Here is a 27774-nt window from a genome sequence, read left to right as displayed (position 1 = left end):
TAATCATCTTTCCAGATAGAAACTCAATACTGACTCTAGATAAACACTTAAAAGCAAAGAGGGCTTAGACTTAATCTTCTGGGGAAAAGCAGTACTAAGTGTAGATTTTCACAAATGACGATGTTGGCCTCAAGTAAGCAGAGACCACAGCGGGCCTAAGGCTGTTCTCACCTCTTTCAGTAACAATGATTTCAAGAATTAAACATCAACTGCAACAAAGCTGGGTATAAATGAGTTCATATCTGAACTTGCAGTAATCCCCTCCCGTGGCTGCTGCCCAGGACCCTCATGCTGGGCCCACACTTCCCGCTCTCTTCGGAGCCTCAGGCCAAGCACTAGGAGAGGAACCTTAGGGGCACCTCCCTTCTGAGGTTTCCAGGAAGCCACGCAGTTGGTACAAAGGGCCAAATGCACAGCACCTGAACTTGAACCGCCATCGTGGCCACCCCATGCCACTTCTGCCTGTTTGGAAGTTTCATTAGGAAGGAAGGAAAGAAGAGAGTAAGCAGTACTTAGAGTGCCTCACTTCCCGGACGTTACAGGCTCCAATGACACGGCCACGCCTGCTCCCCTCAGGAGCTGAGACTCTACTTAATGCTCCCAAATGTAGAGAGAGCTGACACAAGCCAGTGATATGAACCAGGCCTTTTAGGGGAAAGACCGTGTGCTCAGGAGCACATAACCCGGACTAAGAAGACAAGACAGACCTCTAAGATGCTCCACTGGAACCTAACCCTCCATTAGTTTCCCGGGACAGATTCTGGCAGGTTTCAATGCTTCCAGGTCTCAGGGAGGAAAAGACCGAGGACAATTTTACACTTGAACAAACAATTCTGATTACAAAGTTATGTCTTAGTGGGCTTAGAAATATGATTTCACATGAACAAAAGGGTCCTACATTGACTTAATCCTCAGAAACCCATCAGGTGGACAACCCCAAATACACCTACCTGTCTCTGGGGACATCCAGGGCCGTGTTATAATCTGGAGGGCCTCCAGGCAACATGTTGAACAGGAGGTGATTGGTACCTCTATCCCACCTAATAAGAGAGTAAACATGTAGAATTCACGCATCAACTGTGAAGAAACAGGCAAGTCAGTTTCTGGATGACAAGTCAAAGTGTTAGTTGCTCAGCCATGTCTGACTCTGTGCGACCCCACGGACTGCAGCCCACCAGGCTCCTCTGGCCATGGGGATTCTCCAGGCAAGAATACTGGAGTGGGTTGCCATTCTCTTCTGCAGGGGATCTTCCAGACTCAGGGATCAAACCCAGGCCTCCTGCATTAGGCAGCTTCTTCACCATATGAGCCACAAAGGAAGCTGGACAACAAGTAGCAAGCATCCCTGACCTGTAACAGGGTCACTTCTCAGGAAGGCAAACTGCATGCCTGGAGATCGCAACAGCGCTCCGGGCACTGGCTTGGCTCCTCCAAAGGAAAGCCAGGGCATGTGTCCTCCAAGCTGGTGCACTGCAGAACTGCTTACGCTGATGAAAATCTGAACGCTACTGCAGTGTTCACCATTTGGTTACAAAAACACAAAGAAACACAGAAGGCTAATTAAGGACATTAGGGAATGTGTGCAAAATGGAGTCCCATACAGAACTGTAAAAACGAATACATATACATTCTGTGTATATGTCATACAGCACTGACATACAAAGATGAAATTATTTGGAAACACATGCATGGTAAATGAAGGGGAAAAGGCAGCAAAATGAATACGCTTTGCTGTGTGAGCAAAATGTTATACATACACATATGTGTATGAAAGTGAAAGTGAAGTCGTTCAGTCGTGTCCGACTTTTTGCGACTTCATGGACTGTAGCCCACCAGGCTTCTCTGTCCATGGGACTTTCCAGGCAAGAATACTGGAGTGGGTTGCCATTTCCTTCTCCAGGAGATCTTCCCTATCCAGGGATTGAACTCAGGTCTCCCACATTGTAGGCAGATGCTTTGCTGTCTGAGCCACCAGGGAACTACACATGTGTATATACTACTTCTAAGTCGCGTCAGTCGTGTCTGACTCTGTGCGACCCCAGAGACGGCAGCCCACCAGGCTCCCCCGTCCCTGGGATTCTCCAGGCAAGAACACTGGAGTGGGCTGCCATTTCCTTCTCCAGGGCATGAAAGTGAAAAGTGAAAGTGAAGTTGCTCAGTCGTGTCCGACCCTTCGAGACCCCATGGACTGCAGCCCACCAGGCTCCTCCATCCATGGGATTTTCCAGGCAAGAGTACTGGAGTGGGGTGCCATTGCCTTCTCCGATATGTGTATATACATGTGCATATACATACTAAAATGCATCTATGCGTGCCCCTGTACATGTTTTATACAGAAACGACTGAGAAGCAACATCAAAATATTAATGGTTATGTCAAAAGCAGGCTTATGGGATGACTCTAACTTTCTTCTTTTTGCTTAACTGTATTTTCAAGCTTTTTATAGTGAATATGTATATGTGAGTAATAAAGAGGGGAGGTGGGGAAAGGCATTTACATTTAAAAGGAAGGATTGGGAAGATGAGCCCTCCTTAGCTTCTAAATGTTAAGAAGTTGGGAACCTGTGGCGGATTCATTTCGATATTTGGCAAAACTAATACAATTTTGTAAAGTTTAAAAATAAAATAAAATTAAAAAAAAAAAAAAAGAAGAAGAAGTTGGGAACCCACAGCAGTGGCCCAAGAGGGTGGTGCAGAGACCGGCTGCCTGCCCGCAGCGCGGGTCCTCCTCCAAGTCAGCGGCTCACCCACGTGCCCACCTGAGACAGGAGATGAGCCGCCGGCTGGAAACCGGCTCTGCCCTCCCCTGCCCCTAGTTTCTGGGAGACCTGCGGATACCTGGAGAGCTGGGCCAGCGCCTGCGCCGTCTCCTTCACGCGGAGCGAGTTCTGGTTGAGCAGGTCGATGGACGGGACGAACAGGCAGGCGCGGGTGACGTCGTCGGTGTAGTAGTCGCTGTCTGAGATGGCCGTGAGCAGCTCGTTGTACTCCCGGGAGATGGTGCTGCTCACCGGGACACCCGCCTCGCCCACGTACTTCTTCAGCGGGTAGATGTACACCTTGATCTTGTTCTTGGGGTTGAAGCCGCAGCGGTAGACGTCGAAACACGTGTGCATCCTGCAGCTGAGGTCGCCGCGCTCTGGCACCGGGCTGTCGGCCGGCAGCCTGACCAGCGGCACGTCTCGGACGCTGCGCTTCTCCACGCTCCAGTCGCCGGAGGACTCGATGGAGTGCGGCCAGAACTGAAACATGCCCGTGGCGATCAGACCCAGCAGGACGATGGAGAAGAGGGTGATGTAGTAGATGCGGTGCTTGGTCTTCATTCTCGGGATGAGGGCGGGACCCCGGATGTTGTACTTGACCGACGCGCACATAATGACCCCGACAGCCTCCTCCTCACACTCCTGGTTACCAGCGGAGAAGAGAGGAAAATGAAGCCTTCAGGGTGACAGATGACCCCCGAAAGGACCAGTACATTTGACCCTGCGAAGAACTGACTCATTTGAAAAGTCCCTGATGCTGGGAAAGGTTGAAGGTGGGAGGAGATGGGAATGACAGAGGATGAGATGGTTGGATGGCATCACTGATTCGATGGACATGAGTTTGAGTAAGCTCTGGGAATTGGTGATGGACAGGGAAGCCTGGTGTGCTGTAGTCCATGGGGTCACAAAGAGTTGGACACAACTGAATGACTGAACTGAACTGATAAAGTAAACAAATATTTGTACATGTGAAAATATGCTATATATTTACTATAGAATATATTCTATAAATACAAATTCTCTGAAAGCATAAGCTGGTTAATATCAGGCCTAAGAAGAAGAGCGCTGACCAAGCAAGGAAAATTAGAAGTGGAACAGCCAAAGGACAGTTTCATTTTGTTTTTTAAATACTTGCCTAACAAAAACTGATGCTTCATCTGGACAAACTGGCCTTTTGTTTGATATACTAAAGTTTTCATTCATTCATTCATTCAAACCTCATAGAGAACCTAAAGAAGAAAGCAAAGATCTACCTTAGAGGAATTTAGATACTAATGAGATACCCAAAACTATAACAAAATGTATAATGTAAAAATACCACTAGGAAAATATCAAGAAAGGGGAAAAGGGTATTAGAGAAAAAAAGACTAATCTTTAAATAAAGATATATTGATGTTTTATAATAAGGGGATAGTTGGCACATTTTGATGGAAGGGAGAAATGAAGAAAGAAACAGGGAAGGAGGAAAGGAGAGATGGAGGAAAAGCAAGGCCAGCGAGGTAGATCTGTCTCTAAAGACAGACGCTAAACATTCTTCCCACTGATGAATGTGCATGCCCCTTGTCCATTCACGGCGTGGAATCTCTTTCCCTTCCACCCGAATCCGGGCTAGACTTGGGACTTGCTTTGACCAAGAGAAAGTGGCAAAGGGAAGATTCTGGGGGTTTTGAGACCAGGCTTTAAAAGACCCTGTAGCCATTGGCCAGGGGCCACACTGTGAGGAAGCTCAGGAAGACTGCAGAGACTACGTGGAGCCAAGAGGAACCATCCCCAACGAGCCCTGCAGAGACGGCAGAATCCTGAGCGAGCACACGATTGTTGCTGCTGTTTGTAAGGTTTGTGGTGGTTTGCTACATAGCAAGAAAAAAGTGAAACAGCCAATGCGTCATGGACAGAGACATAAAAAGAAATCTTTAGCCCTCAGCTGAAAATGCAAAGTGCCCCTGTAGACCACAAATTAAGATCCTTACCAAACAAGCCCCCCAACACCTGATGCCTACCCACACCTGAGCGTGATTCCTTCATCTATCACAGACACGTCACTGCAACAAGTGACTTCGGCATTCCTTGTGTCAAGATTCCAATCTTCAAAATGGTCTCATTCTAGTCTCTGATCTTTCAGAAAAGTTATTCAAACCCCAGGTGGCGCTAGTGGTAAAGAATCCACCTGCCAATGCAGGAGATGCAAGCAACACGAGTTTGATCCCTGGGTTGGGAAGATCCCCTGGAGTAGGAAATGGCAACCCACTCCAGTATTCTTGCCTGGGAAATTCCATGTACAGAGGAGCCTGGTGGGCTACAGTCAATGGGGTTGCAGAGTCAGACACAACTGAGTGACCGAGCACACGTTAATATAAAGGAAAACAATTGAAAAGCTCATAGACCATCTTAGGGTTTATGAACCATTTTCACTTTGCTAAATGGAGTTCTCTCCAATCATGCCTACATGGTAAAACTGCTTCCTGCCTAGCTTAGTAGGGTCCTGTCAAGCCCTGAATGTTGCAATCATTATCAGCTTTGGGGGTAAAATGTGCTGAATGATCATTAATGATTTCAACTTGTATCTGCTGTATCTGAGACCATGGTCTGGGATGTATCAAAAAAACATGATTGTCATGGACTAGTGTATGAAAGTTTATACATTTTAAGCTTAAAGATAATCATCTTTGGGGTATATACATTAGCCATTCAATATACACTAATCGATTCCATGACAGAAATGCAGGCATTAGAGCTATTTCATGTTTTCTGTCATCCTAACAACGAACAAGATGTTTACAGGCGGTCCCCGACCCCTACTACCACCGGACCCATCTGATCGCTTTCCTTCCTTCCCCATGTCCCCCCCGGAGCTAGAAAAGAGGCGGCCTTGGGACAGATGCATGCAAGGAGCCGTACTCTCCACAAGCCCCGTGTCACAACAGCCCAACAGGCTCTCAAGGTCTATCTATATCCTGAATCAGTGGTTCTCAAAAACCCGAACTGTAAGAATCACACAGGTAGAGTTTGTTAAAACAGAGTCCTTGGTCCCAGCACTGGAGGGCTGTATCAGCAGGCCTAAAATAAGGTCACAGAATGTGTCAAAAAAAAAAGAGAATGTGTCAAAATAGCAAGCCCCTCACATGTTTATTTTAGGCAGCCAGGTTTGAAATCTTTACTAAATGTTAGACAAACTGCCTTTTAATACAGTGGTTTAAGCTCTTTTTTTTTTTTTACTAAAACCTATAATAAAACAACATTCTGTATTGTGATCTAACATAGACACAGATGCATTTGAAATAAGTTTCACAAAACGACGCTTATTTAACCTTAGTACACAGTATTTGCCATAGAATATGTGATGAACACTGTATTCTTGTATTATCCTATCACCGTTTTTTAAAATACTGGCCATAACCTACTACAATGATTATACCACCCAATTGTCTATTACCCACAGTGTGAAAACATACTGTTTTCATGTATAACAAAACTGGGGCTAAGGGAACAAAAGCTGTATCCAAATATGAGCTTTACAAATTTTAATGAGTTACATATCATAAAAAAAGATATTATCACAACAAAATAAATTCAAACATAGAAGTAATTAAGTAATTAAAAAAAAACACAAATTAAAAACCAAACAGGATCTGTAAAGCTAAATTTTTAAAAGAGAAAAAGACTAAAGAAATTGACATTTGGGAGGAGCCAAGATGGCGTAGGAGTAGGACGGGGAGAACACTTTCTCCCCCACAAATTCATCAAAAGAGCATTTAAACGTTGAGTAAATTCCACAAAACAACTTCTGAATGCCGGCAGAGGACGTCAGGCACCCAGAAAAGCAATCCAACTCTTCGAAAGGAGGTAGGAAAAAATATAAAAGACAAAAAAAGAGACAAAAGAGGGAGGGACGGAGTTCCGTCCCGGGAAGGGAGTCTTAAAAAGAGAGAAGTTTCCAAACACCAGGAAACCTTCTCACTGCCGAATCTGTGCCAAGCTTTGGAAGCACAGAGGGCAACATAACAGGAAGAAAAAATAAATAAACAATTAAAACTCGAAGATTGCGAGCCCTACGGTAACTCCCTCAGCGGAGAAGCAGCGCAGACGCCTGCACGCGCCATTAGCAAGCGGGGGCTGGGCAGGGAGGCGCGGCGCGGGCTGCATCGCTTAGAGTAAGAATCTGGCCTGAATACCCTGAGCACTATCTGAGCGAAATAATTTGGGCTAGCAAACCAGACTGTGGGATATCTACCACGCGAAAAGCCAGCCCCAACCTAAGACACCGCCAGGCCCGCGCACGGAACAAAGGACTGAACGGAGATAGCCGGCTGCAGACCTTCCCCCTCCGGTGACAGGCAGCCAGAGCCGGAAGGGGGCAATCGCAGCCCCAGAGAGACATTATCTATAAAACTGTAAGCAGGCTTCTTTGCTAACTAAAACTTCTTGGGGGTCTGGACGGTTAACATCTGCCTGAGAAGATGCGCCGGTTTTACACCCAGATAACCGAGTGGCGGGGAGGCGATAAGTCGCAGCATTGGCGCTCGCCAAACACCTCATCACTTGAGCTGCTCGGACCTGGGAAGAGCACAAAACTCAGGCCCAACTGAGTCTGCGCCTCTGAGGACTACCCGAGTGCCTGAACCTGAGCGGCTTGGACCTGGGAGGTACATGCAACCCAGGGCCAGCCTCGGATTGTTCCCGGCGGAACAACCTAGAGCCCGAGCAGTGTGGGCAGGGAGGCTACACGCGCCGTGAGCAGGGGCAGACCCAGTGTGGCTGAGGCACTGCGAGCACACGCCAGTGTTATTTGTTTGCAGCATCCCTCCCTCCCTCCCCACAGCGCGACTGAACAAAGAGAAGAAATACAGCTCCACCCATCAGAACACCGACACAAGCTTCCCTAACCAGGAAACCTTGACAAGCCACCTGTACAAACCCACACACAGCGAGGAAAAGCCACAATAAAGAGAACTCCACAAACTGCCAGAATACAGAAAGGACACCCCAAACTCAGCAATTTAAACAAGATGAAGAGACAGAGGAATAGCCAGCAGATAAAGGAACAGGATAAATGCCCACCAAACCAAACAAAAGAGGAAGAGATAGGGAATCTACCTGATAAAGAATTCCGAATAATGATAGTGAAATTGATCCAAAATCTTGAAATTAAAATGGAATCACAGATAAATAGCTTGGAGACAAGGATTGAGAAGATGCAAGAAAGGTTTAACAAGGACCTAGAAGAAATAAAAAAGAGTCAATATATAATGAATAATGCAATAAATGAAATTAAAAACACTCTGGAGGCAACAAATAGTAGAATAACAGAGGCAGAAGATAGGATTAGTGAATTAGAAGATAGAATGGTAGAAATAAATGAATCAGAGAGGATAAAAGAAAAACGAATTAAAAGAAATGAGGACAATCTCAGAGACCTCCAGGACAATATTAAACGCTACAACATTCGAATCATAGGGGTTCCAGAAGAAGAAGACAAAAAGAAAGACCATGAGAAAATACTTGAGGAGATAATAGTTGAAAACTTCCCTAAACTGGGGAAGGAAATAATCACCCAAGTCCAAGAAACCCAGAGAATCCCAAACAGGATAAACCCAAGGCAAAACACCCCAAGACACATATTAATCAAATTAACAAAGATCAAACACAAAGAACAAATATTAAAAGCAGCAAGGGAAAAACAACAAATAACACGCAAGGGAATTCCCATAAGGATAACAGCTGATCTTTCAATAGAAACTCTTCAAGCCAGGAGGGAATGGCAAGACATACTTAAAATGATGAAAGAAAATAACCTACAGCCCAGATTATTGTACCCAGCAAGGATTTCATTCAAGTATGAAGGAGAAATCAAAAGCTTCTCAGACAAGCAAAAGCTGAGAGAATTCTGCACCACCAAACCAGCTCTCCAACAAATACTAAAGGATATTCTCTAGATAGGAAACACAAAAATGGTGTATAAATTCGAACCCCAAACAATAAAGTAAATGGCAACGGGATCATACTTATCAGTAATTACCTTAAACGTAAATGGGTTGAATGCCCCAACCAAAAGACAAAGACTGGCTGAATGGATACAAAAACAAGACCCCTACATATGTTGTCTACAGGAGACCCACCTCAAAACAGGGGACACGTACAGACTGAAAGTGAAGGGCTGGAAAAAGATTTTCCATGCAAATAGAGACCAAAAGAAAGCAGGAGTAGCAATACTCATATCAGATAAAATAGACTTTAAAACAAAGGCTGTGAAAAGAGACAAAGAAGGTCACTACATAATGATCAAAGGATCAATCCAAGAAGATATAACAATTATAAATATATATGCACCCAACACGGGAGCACCGCAGTATGTAAGACAAATGCTAACAAGTATGAAAGGAGAAATTAACAATAACACAATAATAGTGGGAGACTTTAATACCCCACTCACACCTACGGATAGATCAACTAAACAGAAAATTAACAAGGAAACACAAACTTTAAATGATACAATAGACCAGTTAGACCTAATTGATATCTATAGGACATTTCATCCCAAAACAATGAATTTCACCTTTTTCTCAAGCGCACATGGAACCTTCTCCAGGATAGATCACATCCTGGGCCATAAAGCTAGCCTTGGTAAATTCAAAAAAATAGAAATCATTCCAAGCATCTTTTCTGACCACAATGCAGTAAGATTAGATCTCAATTACAGGAGAAAAACTATTAAAAATTCCAACATATGGAGGCTGAACAACACGCTGCTGAATAACCAACAAATCACAGAAGAAATCAAAAAAGAAATCAAAATTTGCATAGAAACGAATGAAAATGAAAACACAACAACCCAAAACCTGTGGGACACGGTAAAAGCAGTCCTAAGGGAAAGTTCATAGCAATACAGGCACACCTCAAGAAACAAGAAAAAAGTCAAATAAATAACCTAACTCTACACCTAAAGCAACTAGAAAAGGAAGAAATGAAGAACCCCAGGGTTAGTAGAAGGAAAGAAATCTTAAAAATTAGAGCAGAAATAAATGCAAAAGAAACAAAAGAGACCATAGCAAAAATCAACAAAGCCAAAAGCTGGTTCTTTGAAAGGATAAATAAAATTGACAAACCATTAGCCAGACTCATCAAGAAACAAAGGGAGAAAAATCAAATCAATAAAATTAGAAACGAAAATGGAGAGATCACAACAGACAACACAGAAATACAAAGGATCATAAGAGACTATTATCAACAATTATATGCCAATAAAATGGACAACGAGGAAGAAATGGACAAATTCTTAGAAAAGTACAACTTTCCAAAACTCGACCAGGAAGAAATAGAAAACCTTAACAGACCCATCACAAGCACGGAAATTGAAACTGTAATCAGAAATCTTCCAGCAAACAAAAGCCCTGGTCCAGACGGCTTCACAGCTGAATTCTACCAAAAATTTAGAGAAGAGCTAACACCTATCCTGCTCAAACTCTTCCAGAAAATTGCAGAGGAAGGTAAACTTCCAAACTCATTCTATGAGGCCACCATCACCCTAATACCAAAACCTGACAAAGATCCCATAAAAAAAGAAAACTACAGGCCAATATCACTGATGAACATAGATGCAAAAATCCTAAACAAAATTCTAGCAATCAGAATCCAACAACACATTAAAAAGATCATACACCATGACCAAGTGGGCTTTATCCCAGGGATGCAAGGATTCTTCAATATCCGCAAATCAATCAATGTAATACACCACATTAACAAATTGAAAAACAAAAACCATATGATTATCTCAATAGATGCAGAGAAAGCCTTTGACAAAATTCAACACCCATTTATGATAAAAACTCTCCAGAAAGCAGGAATAGAAGGAACATACCTCAACATAATAAAAGCTATATATGACAAACCCACAGCAAACATTATCCTCAATGGTGAAAAATTGAAAGCATTTCCTCTAAAGTCAGGAACAAGACAAGGGTGCCCACTTTCACCATTACTATTCAACATAGTTTTGGAAGTTTTGGCCACAGCAATCAGAGCAGAAAAAGAAATAAAAGGAATCCAAATTGGAAAAGAAGAAGTAAAACTCTCACTATTTGCAGATGACATGATCCTCTACATAGAAAACCCTAAAGACTCCACCAGAAAATTACTAGAACTAATCAATGATTATAGTAAAGTTGCAGGATATAAAATCAACACACAGAAATCCCTTGCATTCCTATACACTAATAATGAGAAAACAGAAAGAGAAATTAAGGAAACAATTCCATTCACCATTGCAACGAAAAGAATAAAATACTTAGGAATATATCTACCTAAAGAAACTAAAGACCTATATATAGAAAACTATAAAACACTGGTGAAAGAAATCAAAGAGGACACTAATAGATGGAGAAATATACCATATTTATGGATTGGAAGAATCAATATAGTGAAAATGAGTATACTACCCAAAGCAATTTAGAGATTCAATGCAATCCCTATCAAGCTACCAACAGTATTCTTCACAGAGCTAGAACAAATAATTTCACAATTTGTATGGAAATACAAAAAACCTCGAATAGCCAAAGCGATCTTGAGAAAGAAAAATGGAACTGGAGGAATCAACCTACCTGACTTCAGGCTCTACTACAAAGCCACAGTTATCAAGACAGTATGGTACTGGCACAAAGACAGAAATATAGATCAATGGAACAAAATAGAAAGCCCAGAGATAAATCCACGCACATATGGACACCTTATCTTTGACAAAGGAGGCAAGAATATACAATGGATTAAAGACAATCTCTTTAACAAGTGGTGCTGGGAAATCTGGTCACCCACTTGTAAAAGAATGAAACTAGAACACTTTCTAACACCATATACAAAAATAAACTCAAAATGGATTAAAGATCTAAACGTAAGACCAGAAACTATAAAACTCCTAGAGGAGAACATAGGCAAAACACTCTTTGACATACATCACAGCAGGATCCTCTATGATCCACCTCCCAGAATATTGGAAATAAAAGTAAAAATAAACAAATGGGACCTAATTAAACTTAAAAGCTTCTGCACATCAAAGGAAACTACTAGCAAGGTGAAAAGACAGCCTTCAGAATGGGAGAAAATAATAGCAAATGAAGCAACCGACAAACAACTAATCTCAAAAATATACAAGCAACTCCTACAGCTCAACTCCAGAAAAATAAATGACCCAATCAAAAAATGGGCCAAAGATCTAAATAGACATTTCTCCAAAGAAGACATACAGATGGCTAACAAACACATGAAAAGATGCTCAACATCACTCATTATCAGAGAAATGCAAATCAAAACCACTATGAGGTACCATTTCACACCAGTCAGAATGGCTGCGATCCAAAAGTCTACAAATAATAAATGCTGGAGAGGGTGTGGAGAAAACGGAACCCTCTTACACTGTTGGTGGGAATGCAAACTAGTACAGCCACTATGGAGAACAGTGTGGAGATTCCTTAAAAAACTGGAAATAGAACTGCCTTATGATCCAGCAATCCCACTGCTGGGCATATACACTGAGGAAACCAGAAGGGAAAGAGACACGTGTACCCCAATGTTCATCGCAGCACTGTTTATAATAGCCAGGACATGGAAGCAACCTAGATGTCCATCAGCAGATGAATGGATAAGAAAGCTGTGGTACATATACACAATGGAGTATTACTCAGCCATTAAAAAGAATACATTTGAATCAGTTCTAATGAGGTGGATGAAACTGGAGCCTATTATACAGAGTGAAGTAAGCCAGAAGGAAAAACACCAATACAGTATACTAACGCATATATATGGAATTTAGAAAGATGGTAACGATAACCCTGTATACGAGATAGCAAAAGAGACACTGATGTATAGAACAGTCTTATGGACTCTGTGGGAGAGGGGGAGGGTGGGAAGATTTGGGAGAATGGCATTGAAACATGTGAAACGTAAAAAAAAAAAAAAAAGAAATTGACATTTGACAGAATTCAGGTAAGATTAATCAAGATAAAGAGAAAATAAAGCACAATACCTAGACTGAAAAGGGGACCATAACTCTAAATACTGCATGTATTTAAAAGAGATGGTATTAATGAACTTGTGCCAATATGCTTAAAAACTTGAATGAAACGGGGAAATTCTTTTAACCTATCCCATATCAAAACAGGAAGCAGAAATAGCCGTCCTTGACAGCTCCATAACACTAAAGAAACTGAATCGAAAACTAAGACAATCTTTTCCAATAAAGAAAATTCCAGGCCCAAAAGATTTTCCAAGTTCTACCAAACATTCAAGAAACAATAATTCCAATTTTACACCAATTACTCCAAAGTTCAGAAAAAAGAAGAACTATTTCCCCAACCTATTTTAGGAGTCTAGTATAATATTAATACCAAAAATCTTAGGTCAGAGGTTCTCAAAATTTGGTCTAGGGACTCCAGAGGGTCCCCAAGATTCTTTCAAACGATCTAAACTATTTTTTATAACAATGCTGACGTTATTTTTTCACCTTCATTTGCCAGAGATGACATGATGTGTGATAAAGCAAAGACTGAAGGCGGAAGTAGATATGAGAATCCACCCGTCTTCTGCTAGGTTTTTCCAAGCATAATGTAAGATATCAACTCATAGATTCAAGATACTCAACTCCAATTACAATATGTACCAAACAAAACACACACACACACAAACAAAAACCAAAACCCCAACTAGATATGTCAAAATAAAACCACTGAAAAGAAAGCCAAAGACAAATATTAAAAGCAGCCTGAGGGGAGGAAATCTACTCGAGATTAAAAGCTATATGTGACAGGCTAAAGATATTTAGAACACTAAAGAGAATATCTATGGCAGGCAGAGAATGATTTCCAAAGTGAAATGCAGAAAGTGCAAATCATAAGATTAAATTCAGCCTTTCAATTACGAAATGTTGCTCATCAAAAAACATCATAAGGAAATAAAAAGATAAGCTACAAACTAGAAGATATCTGTAATATGCATAACCAATAAAGGCTATTAATAGCAAACAGAATAAAGAACTCCTACAAAGTAATAAGAAACAAAAGATCCAAAATAAACAAAACTTAGACAAAAGATTTAAACAGGAATGTCACAAAAGAGGCAGCAAAATGGCACAGAAACATCTGGAAAGATGTTTAGTCTAATTAATGGGCTGCTGCTGCTGCTGCTAAGTCGCTTCAGTCGTGTCCGACTCTGTGCGACGCCATAGACGGCAGCCCACCAGGCTCCTCCGTCCTTGGGATTTTCCAGGCAAGAACACTGGAGTGGGGTGCCATTGCCTTCTCCGAATTAATGGGCAGGGAAAGCAAAACCACAATGAGACATCTACACACGAGCATGGGAAAAAGTCTGCGTCAAATATCACCAAGTGCTGGCAGGGACCTGCAGCCACAGGACTCCAAGAGGAGGAGTAAGACCTCCAGGGTCCCATGAGGGGAGCAGGAGAGCTGGAGAGAAGAGCCTGACACCTATCATGCTAGACTCCTGGGCATCACATCTTGCTTCCTACCTGTCACAGTTTGGGTCTCCCCATAATCCCCCCCAAAAAGAACCAGAGACCAAAATGGGGGTGCAGATTGTTTTACCCAGGAGCTAGAGTACAGAGCAAGGGGAGAGAGGGAACCAGGGAAAGCCACTAGGAGTGTGTCTTTAAGCTGGGTAACAGGGGGCTTGTTAGGAGCCCTCTGCAGAACCATGCAGACCTCACGTGTCCCTCAGACGGAGGAGAGGCCAAGGCATTTATCTGCCGACTCCTATCCACTATTGCTTACCAGTTGTCAGGTGTTAGCATCAGGTCACACCCTGTACTTAACAGCCCTCAAAAGATCTGGATATTATTATCCTTTCCTTGATGTACCACAGGTCTGACAAGAACCTGCAGTTCCCTTGAGGAAGAACTGGGGGGTATCTGTCTATATTTTCTGGGATGCGGCAAAGTTTTTCTTCCAAGAGATCCAGCCTCCCCCTCGATCCATGGGATACAGGTCTGGGTGCCGGCTCACATCTGAAACCAGGTGACTCTTCCACTGCAGCAGCTGACATCAGCCTTCCACCTGCCAGCTCTTGCCTTTTGTTTTGTTTTTTCAGGTTATACAGTGGAGCAATACCCTAGTTGGCCACCCGTCTACACTGTCTATAGGAAAGCCAGGCTCTCTTAGCATCACAGCAGGTCCAGAAGCACTGGTTTTGAGTTGGGCCTCATTGCTTATTATGGATATCGTGTCTACCTTGCCTCTGACGGTTAGTGCCAACACCCAGCCTCTGCCATTTCAGAATCCTGTCATCCTCACGATAGTTGGGAACCCAGTTCCATGGTCAAACCTCATAAAGTCAATCCTGGTCTACAGAAGAGAACCAACACTGAGCCTCTCAAACATGCTGGTCCCTTCATCGGAGTTCATATCACCAGAGGGAAGGGAGACCACCCTCCTGGGAACACAGGCAGGAGCTGAGCCTCTGGCCTCAGGTAATAAATCTATTCTGAATCTCCACCTCTCTGAACCTTCTAAGCCCTTTCTCAATATTCTGCCAACACAGCTCCCGCACCTTTATCTCATGTACTCCAGACTAGGGTGTCTCAACCTCAGTACTACTGACATTTTGGGCCAGATGGTTCATGTCTGTGAGGAGCTGTTCTGTAGAGGGTTTAGTTAGCAACCTTGGTCTCTATTCAAGAGAAGCCAGAAGCAACCACCAGTTACGACAACTAAAAATATGCCCAGATACTGCCAAATGTCCCCTGTGGAGGCAAAATCGCTCACAGTTGAGAACCAACTGTATCACTGTCATGTCCAAGCTTCCAAGAGCCTGCCCAGTGGCATATCAGAATCAGCTTGTCGTTGCCAGGCCATTACATTCTGAATCTGGGGAGTACACTTCCAAAAGTCTCCTCCATTCAGCTTCACAGTCCCCACTACCCCACGCTTGGCCTGACACTGTCAAATTCTTGCCCACGTGTTCCTCCAGTTCCCACTGGTCCACAGGAGCCAGGTCCTACAGCTCTTCCAATGCAACAGCTACCACCCCAGCAGCAAGGGCTGTACTCCCCCACTTAGCTGGTGCTGAGATCTGAGGGAGGGGCGGGCAACACCGAGGGGGGAGAAGCACCACCTTGCAAGGTATCCTGCTCCGGAGAGGGCTTTGCAGGGCGTCAGGCAGGAAGAGCTTCTGTTCAATGAGAAATACTTTGGCTGATCCAGGGACTCTAGGAAAACTGAGAGTTCTTCAGTGCATCCACCCAAAGTCTCCATCCTAAGACCCTGGGTCCCACTTCTTCCCTATCATGGCTCCGACATTAGCAGAGGCGGCGCATCAAGGCTGTGCACTCAGCTTCCTCTGCAGCTCTGCCACAACTGTGATTAAATTCTGGGCCTGGTTTTCAACACAGAATGTGCTCCCCGCCCTCCCCACCTCCAGCTTCAGGAAATGCCGCCACAGAACCACATCTTTCACAGTGCCTCCAGAGTTGATACCTGGCTAATCTGAGCCAGATCACACCCCAAGGCCTCCAAGGGAGCTAACAAGGGCCAACCAACTCCACCAGCCTTATCCTGACCCTGGTCCACACACTGCTCGAGCACTTAAGAGCTCCTGCCCTAGCCAATGCTTTCCTTTCGACCTGAACCTCACCCCACCACTGGTCAGTCTGCTCAGTGATGCTAGAGGGCACCGGGGGTCCTCAACACCTCACTTACCCCCACCAAAGGGGTCCTGGGTGCCACCTTAGGGTGAGTGACTCCAGTCTCACAACACTGTTCTCAGGGCCTGCTTTCTACCGCCGCTTCCAGTAGCAGCCTTAGTTTGCTGCTGCTGCTGCTGCTGCTGCTGCTGCTAAGTCGCATCAGTTGTGTCCGACTCTGTGTGACCCCATAGACGGCAGCCCACCAGACTCCCCTGTCCCTGGGATTCTCCAGGCAAGAATACTGGAGTGGGTTGCCATTTCCTTCTCCAATGCATCAAAGTGAAAAGTGAAAGTGAAGTCGCTCAGTCGTGCCCGACTCTTAGCGACCCCATGGACTGCAGCCTACCAGGCTCCTCCATCCATGGGATTTTCCAGGCAAGAGTGCTGGAGTGGGGTGCCATTGCCTTGTTCCGCCAAACTAAGGCTGCAGGTAGCTTGCAGAAGACGAATCCAGAAAGCCAGAGAGAGGGAGTAAGGAGTGGAGGCAGGGAAGAATGGGAAGCCAGGAGGGCACTACTGAGCTGGCTGCCATACTGAGCTGGGCGGATGGGGCTCCCCTACTGGTGTCCCTCTGAAAAACACACCTGAGAACCGTTCCATGCAAGGGCATCATCCACGAAAGTCCATCCAACCCCATTCTCCTTCCCCCCCACCTCCACTGAGAGCTGTTCCCCGGGATACAGACTCATGTTTCTGAGGTTTACCTGCCCTGGTTAAGTGAGCACTTAGAAAAACAGCTGAGAGAGATGACAAGTCCTGAAGGTGGAATAAAAACTCCTAATGGAAGAAATGAGGGGAAGAGCCTTACACAAAAAAACAGCCCCTCACCAAGTGGAGCTTTAGGGACAGAGAGCTCTCAGTGAGCATCCTCATAGCTTTTACAGGCTTCATTACAGCACTCGCCAGACTGTATTAACTGGTTATATAACTGTAAGTCTCCCTTCTACTGGTCATCATTTTCTCGTAGTCAGTCTTCATCTCTGCTAAATATTCCCAGCATCTACTAGGTTGGTGCAAAAATATTACGGTTTCAGATCCTGAACTTTAAATCATTATAACCAGGCTCAAACACATCTATATTAATCAAAACAGGAACCATTACAATCAATATATTTTTGCCAATGAGAAATAAGGTTGTTTATTTTTGTAGCATAAAAATCTGTGCTTTGGGATTCAGCAAACTCTTGGAAAGCAATTTCTGTGTTCTGCTGGTTATAGAAGCATTTTCCCTGCAAAAAGTTGTAGAGATGCTTGAAGAAGAGGTAATCAGTTGGCGAGAGGTCAGGTGAATATGGCAGATGAGGCAAAACTTGGCAGCCCAATTCGTGCAACTTTGGAAGCACTGGCTGTGCAGTGTGCAGCTGGGCATCGGCAGGTGGAGAACCGGGCCCTTTCTGTTGACCAGTGCTGGCTGCAGGCACTGCAGTTTTTGGTGCATCTTGTCAACTGGCTGAGCACACTTCTCAGATGTAATGGTTTTGCCAGGATTCAGAAAGCTGTAGTGGATCAGACAGGCAGCAGACCACCAAACAGTGACCATGACCGTTTTTTTTTGGTGCAAGTTTGGCTTTGGGAAGTGCTTTGGAGCTTCTTCTCAGTTCAACCACTGAGCTGGTCACCAGTAGTTGTTGTATAAAATCCACTTTTGTCACACTTCACAATCCAGCAGAGAAATAGTTTGTAATTGCTGCACAGAATAAAAGATGACATTTCAAAATGATGATTTTTTTTATTTTTGATCAACTCGTGAGGCACCCACTTAACGAGCTTTTTCACCTTTCCAATTTGCTTCAAATGCTGAATGACCATAGAATGGTCAATGTTGAGTTCCTGGGCAACTTCTGGTGCAGTTGTCAGAGGATCAGTTTCAGTGATCCTCTCAGTTGGTCGCTGTCAACTTCCAATGGCCACCCACTGCACTTCTCATCTTCCAGGCGCTTGTTTCCTTTGCAAAACTTCTTGAACCACCACTCCACTGTACATTCAGTAGCAGTTCCTGGGCCAAATACACTGTTGATGTTACAAGTTACCTCCGGTTCTTTATGACCCATTTTGAACTCAAATAAGATAATCACTCGAATTTGCTTTTTGTCTAACAACCTTTCCATAGTCTAAAATACATATAAAATAAACAGCAAGTAATAATTTATTAGCCAAAAAAAGCAAGAAATGAGCATTAAAATGATGTATAGCTAAATACATTTAAGAATGCATTCCAATACCAAAAGGCAAAGCTCAACGATGCAAAACCGCAATTACTTTTGCACCAACCTAATAATACCATGTCTAGAACACACTTCACATAAACAGAAATCTTTGCTGAATGAAGGGAGTGTCTCTATCCCTCCCGGCTCCGTCAATGCACACACTGTTCAAGGTCCAAGTTTTGAGTAATTACATGGTGATGAACTTCGATTATCTTCTTTCTTGAATTAGAGTTTCCAAAGAAGAGAAAAATGGCCAGGTATTTCCACAGACAGAATTTTCCATACTTACCCCTGACTGTCCTCTTCTCCCCTAACACTGAGTTTCCCCAAAGAGGAAGAACCAAGAGGAATCTTCTAATTATGACTGTTTGTTCCATATAATACCACAACATGGGTCAAAATAAGAATTTCAGAGCAAAGTCCTACAAACAATAGCCTTCTCGAAGCACACCAAGCTTGTCCCTGCTAAACACTGTATCATCTGGCTGGAGGTCAGGCACTGAATCACTGGAAAAATCTTCCAACTCGACTGTCAAGATGAGACGCGTTTTCTGTTCCTGGAATTATTTATTCCTAAACTCTGCCTGAAAAACCTTTCCTCAGTGCTTAGTCCAAAGTTTTCAGCCACAGACTCTCATCTTCTTAAACTCTGTCGAAGCTGAACTCTTGGAGTCCCTGCTACGGTGGAACTCAACCCACCTGTTCCTGAAAACAAAGGAACTAAATATTGGCCCAAACAGGAAAATCTCCAATTCACTGCCTTACCTGATAGGGTCCTTTATAATTAAAGTTCTGTTAAAGCTAATTACCCCTAAAAATGATTTCAAATAATAAAAACAAAAAAACCCTGTGTCCCTTGGTGAGAATTATACTATAATTAATACAAAGCATATAATTAAGGAACTAATAACTAAACTTTACTGCAGACCTACTACATGCCAGGATCTGTTTTAAGTACTTTGTTAACTTGGTGTTAACTTAGTCTTCCTAACGGGCTTTCCTGGTAGTTGACCTGGTAAAGAATCCACCCGCAATTCGGGTGATCTGTGTTCCATCCCTGGGTTGGGAAAATCCCCTGGAGGAGGGCATGGCAACCCACTCCAGTATTCTTGCCTGGAGAATCCCATGGACAGAGGAGCCTGGCGATCTACAGTCCATTGGGTCACAAAGAGTTGGACACAACTGAGTGACTAAGCATAGCACAGACTTTCTAACAGTCTCAAGTGACGAGCTATATTATCCTCATTTTACAAACAGGCAAAGTGTAACAAGGAAGGCTACATCTTCATACAACTAGAAAATGCCAATGCTAGGATTTGGAGGCTGGCAGTCTGGCTCTGGAGCCCGAGCTCTTAACACCCAGGTGAAGCTGCCTCCTCCAGTGACCCTTAAAAGCCTGAATTAGATACACCTTTTTCATTTCTCAATTAACCAGCATAACTAGACAGATGCAAATCTATCCGTTTTATACCAGCATTTGCAACCAGATGGCTTAAAGTCATTGCAAGTGAGGAGTGATGGAAAGTGAGTCATATATTTATTACTCTAAATAGCCTTTGAGCTCTGAAATTTACAGACTAAGTCCAGTTTAAGTTCTCAGGGCATGCAACTGACAGAGAAAAGGGACTTAAATGGACATATTTCTGTTTCAAGACATCTTCAGACAAATACATCAAGGACACGGCTAGATGAGCGCTTCCCAGTTAAGTTACACCGAGCAACTTTAACCTCAAAATTGTATACATCTTATCTAGTTCCCACCGCCGGTATGTAAAACGCCAAATAACCTCTGAGTTTCAAGTAGCTGCCCAGAGTCCCAAACACCGCTGGCCACGGCTCACCTGAGCATCCAGTCCTGCCCGAGGCATCGGGTACCGCACGGAACGCCACTGCCCACGGCAGGGCCCAGAACTCAAACACCCCCGCGGGAGGAAGTAGAACCCTGGAGCTCGCGGGGAGGAGCTGGCAGTGGGCAAAGTTCACGGCAGAGGGTGGGCCCTTCGGGAAAGGAAGCCACAGGATCCGGGGAGAAAGGAAAGGTGCAGGAAGCGAGCGAGGGAGACAGGTGAGCAACCAAAGTGCGGGGAGGGGCCGGGTGACGAAGGAGAAGGCGGGGCGGGAGTCAAAGCGCCCCCCAAGCGGGAGAGCACTAGGAGTGGCCCCGGCCGGGAAGGGGTGGAGGTCGTTTCCCGCAGCCCTCGGACCTCCGCGCGGCCCGCGCTTGCCCGGAGATCCCGCGGCCCGGGGAGGCCCGAGTCCGCATCGGGGGCCCGCCCGGCCCTTCCGCGCCGCGCTTACCTCGGCCACGGCTGCCTCCGGCTGGGCCCCGCGCTTGGTCACCGGCTCATGCCGCGGGGCGCGGGCCACAGCCGCCCGGGTGGGATGGCGCGGAGCTCCAGGCCGCCACCGCTGGGCCGGGAGTGCGGGAACGAGCGGGGGGAGCCCCGGGCAGGCCACTGGGCTCGGCGGTCTGACACCCAGCGCACCGCGCATGCGGGAGCGTCCGGGGCCGCGCCTCCTGCTGGACGGGAGGAGTTAGGGCACCACTCAGGGCTTCTCCCAGGCAGGTGGGTGCGGCTCAGGCTCCCAGGGAAATTCAGAGGACCGGCAGCCTCCTCCACGACGAAAGAAACTGCAAACTGAACAACGGTTCACTTGTAAAAATGTAGAACTGACAGAAATGTAACAGTCTGAGTATAATCAGTATTGAAGGTGCAACATTCCTGAAGAGTAATTTGCTAGTATCCATCAAACGCAAAAAAATTAAAAGGCACTTGCTCCTTGAAGGAAAAGCTATGGCTAAACAGCTTATTGGAGAAGACAATGGCAACCCACTCCGGTACTCTTGCCTGGCAAATTCCATGGACGGAGGAGCCTGGTAGGCTGCAGTCCATGGGGTCTCGAAGGGTCGGACACGACTGAGCGACTTCACTTTAACTTTTCACTTTCATGCATTGGAGAAGGAAATGGCAACCCACTCCAGTGTTCTTGCCTGGAGAATCCCATGGACGGAGAGGCCTGGTAGGCTGCAGTCCATGGGGTCGCACAGAGTCGGACACGACTGAAGCGACTTAGCAGCAGCAGCAGCAGCAGCGGCAGCAAACAGCTTATTAAAAAGCAAAGACATCACTTTGCTGACAAAAGTCCGTCTAGTTAAAGCTATGGTTTTTCCAGTAGTCATGTATGGGTGTGAGAGTTGGACCATAAAGAAAGCTGAGCACCGAAGGATTGATGCTTTCCAATTGTGGTGTTAGAGAAGACTCTTGGGAGTCCCTTGGACTGCAAGGAAATCCAACCAGTCCATCCTAAAGGAAATCAACCCTGAATATTCATTGGGAGGACTGATGCTGAAGCTGAAGCTCCAATACTATGGCCACCTGATGCACGGAGCCAACTCATTAGAAAAGACCCTGATGCTGGGAAAGATTAAAGGCAGGAGGAGAAGGGGATGACAGAGGGCAAGATGGTTGGATGGCATTACCAACTCAGTAGACATGGGTTTTAGCAAGTTCAGGGAGATGGTGAAGCACAGGGAAGCCTGGCATGCTGCAGCCCATGGGGTCGCAAAGAGTTGGACACGATTGAGCAACTGAACTGAACTGAACTCATCAAACATAAAATGCCAGTAACTTTCCCCAACAATCCCTCTGTATGGAGTTTATCCTATGGATACTCTCAACAGACCTTTTCTCAAAAATATTCATTACAGTACTGTGTCTAATAATATAAAAAACCCAAACACAACCAAAATAAACTATGGAAAGCTTGTTATTAATCAAAATAAATTATGAGAATGTAATAATGAGAGAATGCATATGTATGTTGGTATAGAAAAATCGCAAACATGTTAATATGAAAACATGGTTTAAAACAGTAGACAAGGGACTTCCTTGGCAGTCCAGTGGTTAAGACTCCCCACTTCCACTTTAGGGGTCATGGTTGGATCCCTGATTGGGGAACTAAGATCCCACATGCCACCCAGTATGGCCGAAACAAAATAAATTTAAAAAATAAAACAGTAGACAAGTATGACTCTCTTTATATAATAAAATATACATATATATATATATATATTCAGAAACAGAGAACAAAATATATAGATAGGTAGATGCTTAGATTCAGGCATATATATATATGTTTTATATATATAAAGGATTTACATACATAAACACACACACACACATATATATATATATATCATTTTTTATGTAGAGAAGCCAAGAAGCAATAAACAGTTTTAGAGGAATTAATTGTGGAGGTGGAAATGAGAGGAGGAAAAACTTTCACTTTAATTTTGTTTCTTTCTGTATTATTTACATGATCTAGCCTTCATACACAGCAAAACCCCTGTGTAAGACAGTCAGTAGACTCTTAAAAATTCAATCAAAATGCAGAGTGATGTTACTGAGAAGTTAATGAAATGACCCCACTGAGCCTGTGCAGTCTACAGACACTGGCTGCAGAATCCATATCCATCTGGTCCCAGCTGTACCTCAGCACCATCTGGTGGAAGCCATCATTTAGAGCTTAAATATTCATGGGGATAATTCTGAAGCTAGATATACATTGGGGCTTCCAGCAGCAACAGAGATTCCAAGAATATTCCTGTGAGGTAATGCCTGCTTGTCACAGATCCAGAGAGACTGGGACGAGACTATTCTGGAGACAGGAAACCCACATTCTGCATCCCTACATCTAAGAGAACATTTGCTCTGCTCCCCAAACCCACATCCCCCTTAAAAATGGTAAGACATTTAGCACACATACACCACATTTGAGATATGGATAAGTGGAAAGCATGTTCACTTTCTTCTTTTTCTCTTTTTCTGTATATATATATGTTTTAAATTACTTATTCATATTTTCATTAAATGAAGACTTTCTGTGTTAAAGACCAGTGTTAGGCATCACCTTTAAAGAACCTGCCTATCTTAATCACTTTTTATAACCCTAAACAAGCACAGTGCCTGGCACATAGAAAGTGCTAAATGAATACTTTTCGAATGAATTAAAGGGTGCCCAGATGCTGGGAGGAGCTCAATAAAAAGAAAACAAAGACGCAAGTAAGATTCGTCAAAGCAGAGCAGGGAGAGTGACAAAGGAAAATATGAACAAAATGCCACAGAGTTCAAAAGAGAAAGTGATGACATCCAATTGGGTTTGGGGAGCAAAGCAAATGTTCTCTTAGATGTAGGGCTCAGTGGTAAAGAATCTGCCCATCAATGCAGGAGATGTGGGTTTGATCCCTGATCTGGGAAGATTCCCACATGCCACGGAGCGACAGGTCCGTGCACCACAGCTACTGAGCCGGTGCTCTAGAGCCCAGAAGGGGCAACTATTGAAGACTACGCACCCTGGAGCCCGTGCTACCCAACAAGAGAAGCCACTGCAATAAGAAGCCCAAGCACCACAAGAGAGCAGTCTCCACTTCCTGCACCTACAGCAAGCCCATGCATGCAAGGAAGACCCAGCACAGCCAGATAAATACATAAATCGTTTTTACAAAAAGAATAAGACAGAAATACATTTTCAGACAAATACTAATAGGAAGAATTTACCATCAGCAAATCCTTCCTAACAGAGTATCTTAAAAGATGTATTTCAGGAAAAAGAATATTAAAACCAGAAGAAAGAACTGAGATGAAGTAAAGTGAAGTGAAAGCAAATGTGTTAGTCACTCAATCATGTCTGACTCTTTTCGACCCCATGGACTGTAGCCCGTCAGGCTCCTCTGTCCATGGGATTCTCCAGACAAGAATACTGAAGTGGGTTACCATGCCCTTCTCCAGGGGATCTTCCCAACCCAAGGGATCAAACCTGGGTCTCTCACATTGCAGGCAGATTCTTTACCGTCTGAGCCACCAAGATAAAAGAGATGAAATAAAGAAGTAAAGAGATGAAGTAAAGAGGTCAAGAAATTGACAAACTCGTGGGTAAATCAAAACAAATAGTCCTTGTATAAAACTATAACAATAACAAATTGGAAATTAAAAACGAGGCATTCACCCCCATGTTCACTGAAGCATTATTCCCACTAGTCGAGATACAGAAACAACCTGTCTATGGACAAAGAATGCATAAAGAAATTGGGGTACATTCATGCAATGAAATAGTATTCAGCCATGAAAAAGAAGTAAATCCTGCCATTTATGACAACATGGATGAACCTCAAGGGCATTTTGCTAAGTGAAAGAAATACAAATATTAATACTATATGATCTTTCTTAGAGGAGTGTGTGAGTCACTCAGTTGTGTCCAACTCTTTGCTACCCTATGGACTGTAGCCCCCCAGGCTCCTCTGTCCATAGGATTCTCCGGGCAAGAACACTGGAGTGGGTTGCCCTTTCCTTCTCCAGGGGATCTTCCTGACCCAGGGAATCGAACCCGTGTCTCCTGTGTCTCCTGCGTTGGCAGGTGGGTTCTTTGCCACTAGTGCCCCTGGGAAGCCCTGTTATTTTACACGGAATCTTAAAAACAAAACAAACACACAAAAAACTCGGCTTCTAGACGCAGGGAAGAGAATGGTGGTTGCCAGAGGTGGGGGTGGGGGGAGGAAGAGATGGGTGAAGGGGTGAAAGGCAAAATGAAAAAAATGGAAAGAATTTTGCAGCAAATACCCTTATATCCACCACCTATATTACGCCATTTCTATTTTACAGTGCTTGTCACATGTCTATTTCCTGATCCATCATTTTTCTGTTGCATTTCAAAATAAGTTGCAGATATCAGCAGTTACATCTGAATATTTTATTTAAAGTATATAATGAACTAGAGATCAGTATTTTGCAGTTCTTATTTCTTATGAGATAAAATTTATGTACAATAACATGCACATATTTTGTACTTTTTCTTTAAATTAGGGAATAACAAGAGCTTTGGCAGATGAAGGGGGAAAAGTAATGGCAGAAGAAAGGAGAAAAATTAATGATTTTTCCTTCATACAAAATTTATACTACCCATATAAACATCTAAAAAAAAATTAAGTTAGGAAACAAGTATGCAACAGAAAGAATGAACAAAAGTAATAATTCCTCATGAAAAACTCATAAACTAGTAAAACGGATTTTCAAAAACCATTATAAGACTGTTCGTGATAAAAATAAATGTAGAACAGAAGTCACCAATATCAGGAGTAGAAGGGGGGATATTACTATGTAGAGAAAAAAGAAAAGAATGTACTACTGACACATACAAACGTATAGACCTCAAAACATCAAGCTGAGTGATACAACCCAGACACAAAAGTGAACAACTATAGAATTCCTTTGACCTGGAAACTTTAAGCATGGAGGCAGAAATCAGAATAGCATTAGCCTGTAGGGGACTGGCAGTCAGGAGGTCACAAAGAATCGAACATGACTTAGTGACTGAACAACAGCAGCAGGGGATTGAGAGACTACAGTAAGAGCTTAAAGGAACCTTATGCAGTAATGGAAGTGTTTCACATCATGATGGGGATATTGGTTACACAGATGTATATATTTTTTAAGGCCATTGGGTCTTACAATGAACATCTGTCCAGTTCACTGTAGGTAAACTTTACCACAGTTTTTAAAAATTAATAGAAAGCAATGTTTAAGCTGAAGCTCAAAAGACATCTGAGAGCAGTACTAGACCTAGATGGTATTTTTAAGTCTCCTAGGGCTTTCCCTAAGTAGAATTTTTAATTTTTGTTTTGTTTTGTTTACTGTGTACAACTTTCATATGGTTTTAAAAACAAAAAGCATTAAAGACAAACCCAGGAAAACCAAGTGAAAGAAAAAAAACTTCTGTTTTTTTTTCCCATCCTCCCAATTCCCCTACCCTATAGGCAATTACCAGTCTTAGTTTCTTTTGAATTCTTTTTCAGACTCTCTAAGCAAAAACGAAGGCCCTACATTTTGACTTAGGGTGGTGGAGTCTGAGAAAACATGATGTCAAACCTTAAATATCCTGATGAGAGTCATGTAGGCTTAGAAATGTTGTTAGAAATGTTCACATCAGAACTGGAAATTCTGTTTGACCTGGCCTTCATCCAAACTGGGGTTGTCATGACTTTTCAAAACACAGTTTCCAGGGGTAAAGAACCTGCCTGCCAATGCAGGAGATGTAAGAGACTCAAGTTCCATCCCTGGGTTGGGAAGATCCCCTGGAGGATGAAATGGCAGCCCACTTCAGTATTCCTGCCTGGAGAATCCCATGGACAGAGGAGCCAGATGGGCTACAGTCTATAGGAAGGATCACAGAGTCAGACACAACTGAAGCACCTTAGCACACACACAACCTGACTTGGAATCCTGGTTCTGCTGTTTTTGTCCGTATGTGACTTTGGGAACATCATTTCATCTATTTAGGGCTCGGTTTCCTCATCTCCAGCTTCCCTGGTGGCTCAGATGGTAAAGAGTGCCTGCAATGCAGGAGACCTGGGTTTGATCCCTGGGTCAGGAAGATCCCCTGGAGAAGGAAATGGCAACCCACTCCAGTTGCCTGGGAAAATCCCATGGACAGAGGAGCCTTGCAGGCTCCAGTCCATGGGATTGCAAAGAGTCAGACACAACTGAGCGACTTCACTTTCCTCATCTCTAAAATGGGGGGTGATAATGCCAGCTTCCCAGTGTGGTTAGAGTTAGGAATGCTGCCTGTAAATCACCCCACGTGGTATCCCAGGCATACAAGGCATTCACAAAAAGACAGGGCAGCGGAATCGATCAGTGAAAGGCAGAAAGAGGAAAAATCCTAACCCACAGAGCACGGTTTATAGAAAGTAAACACTGATTTCACCAACATGCTCTTTACAGAGGAACGAGGAAAGACACAGCTTTTCCAAACAGGAGCGCCAGCACCAGAGAAGGGGCCTGAAGCATACAGCTTTAAGGCCAATTCAGAAAGCTCCTTTGGGCTCTGAACAAAAGCATCCCTGGGGATGGGGTGGGTGGCCCTTTCATGGTTAGAGGGGAAAGGCCAGCCTGGGACAGCTTGTCCCCTGAGCAGTTCAGGGCCCCTGATCTCCCTGCAGTCATGGCAAGGTCACTCTGGCGCAGGATCAAGAGTAAAGGGAGCTCCTTGCCAGGAAGACCGCACCCTGGAGACAGAGACGCCCTGCCCGGCTCCCACCAGGGGCTCCTGCACTTCATCCCACGTGGAGG

General features: G+C 44.0%; 1 protein-coding gene across 4 annotated transcripts in view; it reads right to left on the bottom strand.

Moving 5' to 3' along the window:
- Positions 1-21136, bottom strand: part of EXT2 (exostosin glycosyltransferase 2) — a 149143-nt gene extending 128007 nt beyond the window's left edge. For 2 of the 4 annotated variants that reach the window (XM_010812797.4, XM_005216406.5), the window contains exons 1-3: positions 20948-21079; positions 2838-3403; positions 951-1040 (exon numbers count right to left, since the gene is read on the bottom strand). In XM_010812797.4, coding sequence (XP_010811099.1) covers positions 951-1040; positions 2838-3373 — 626 coding nt within the window. In that variant the 5' untranslated portion in view covers positions 3374-3403; positions 20948-21079. 4 annotated transcript variants of the gene reach the window in all.
- Between the last annotated feature and the right edge of the window lie 6638 nt (positions 21137-27774).

The sequence above is a fragment of the Bos taurus genome, chromosome 15, assembly GCF_002263795.3.
Source record: "Bos taurus isolate L1 Dominette 01449 registration number 42190680 breed Hereford chromosome 15, ARS-UCD2.0, whole genome shotgun sequence".
NCBI lineage: Eukaryota > Metazoa > Chordata > Mammalia > Artiodactyla > Bovidae > Bos > Bos taurus.
The sequence above is the reverse complement of the archived record's forward strand: the minus strand, read 5'-3'. Positions and strand labels throughout refer to the sequence as shown.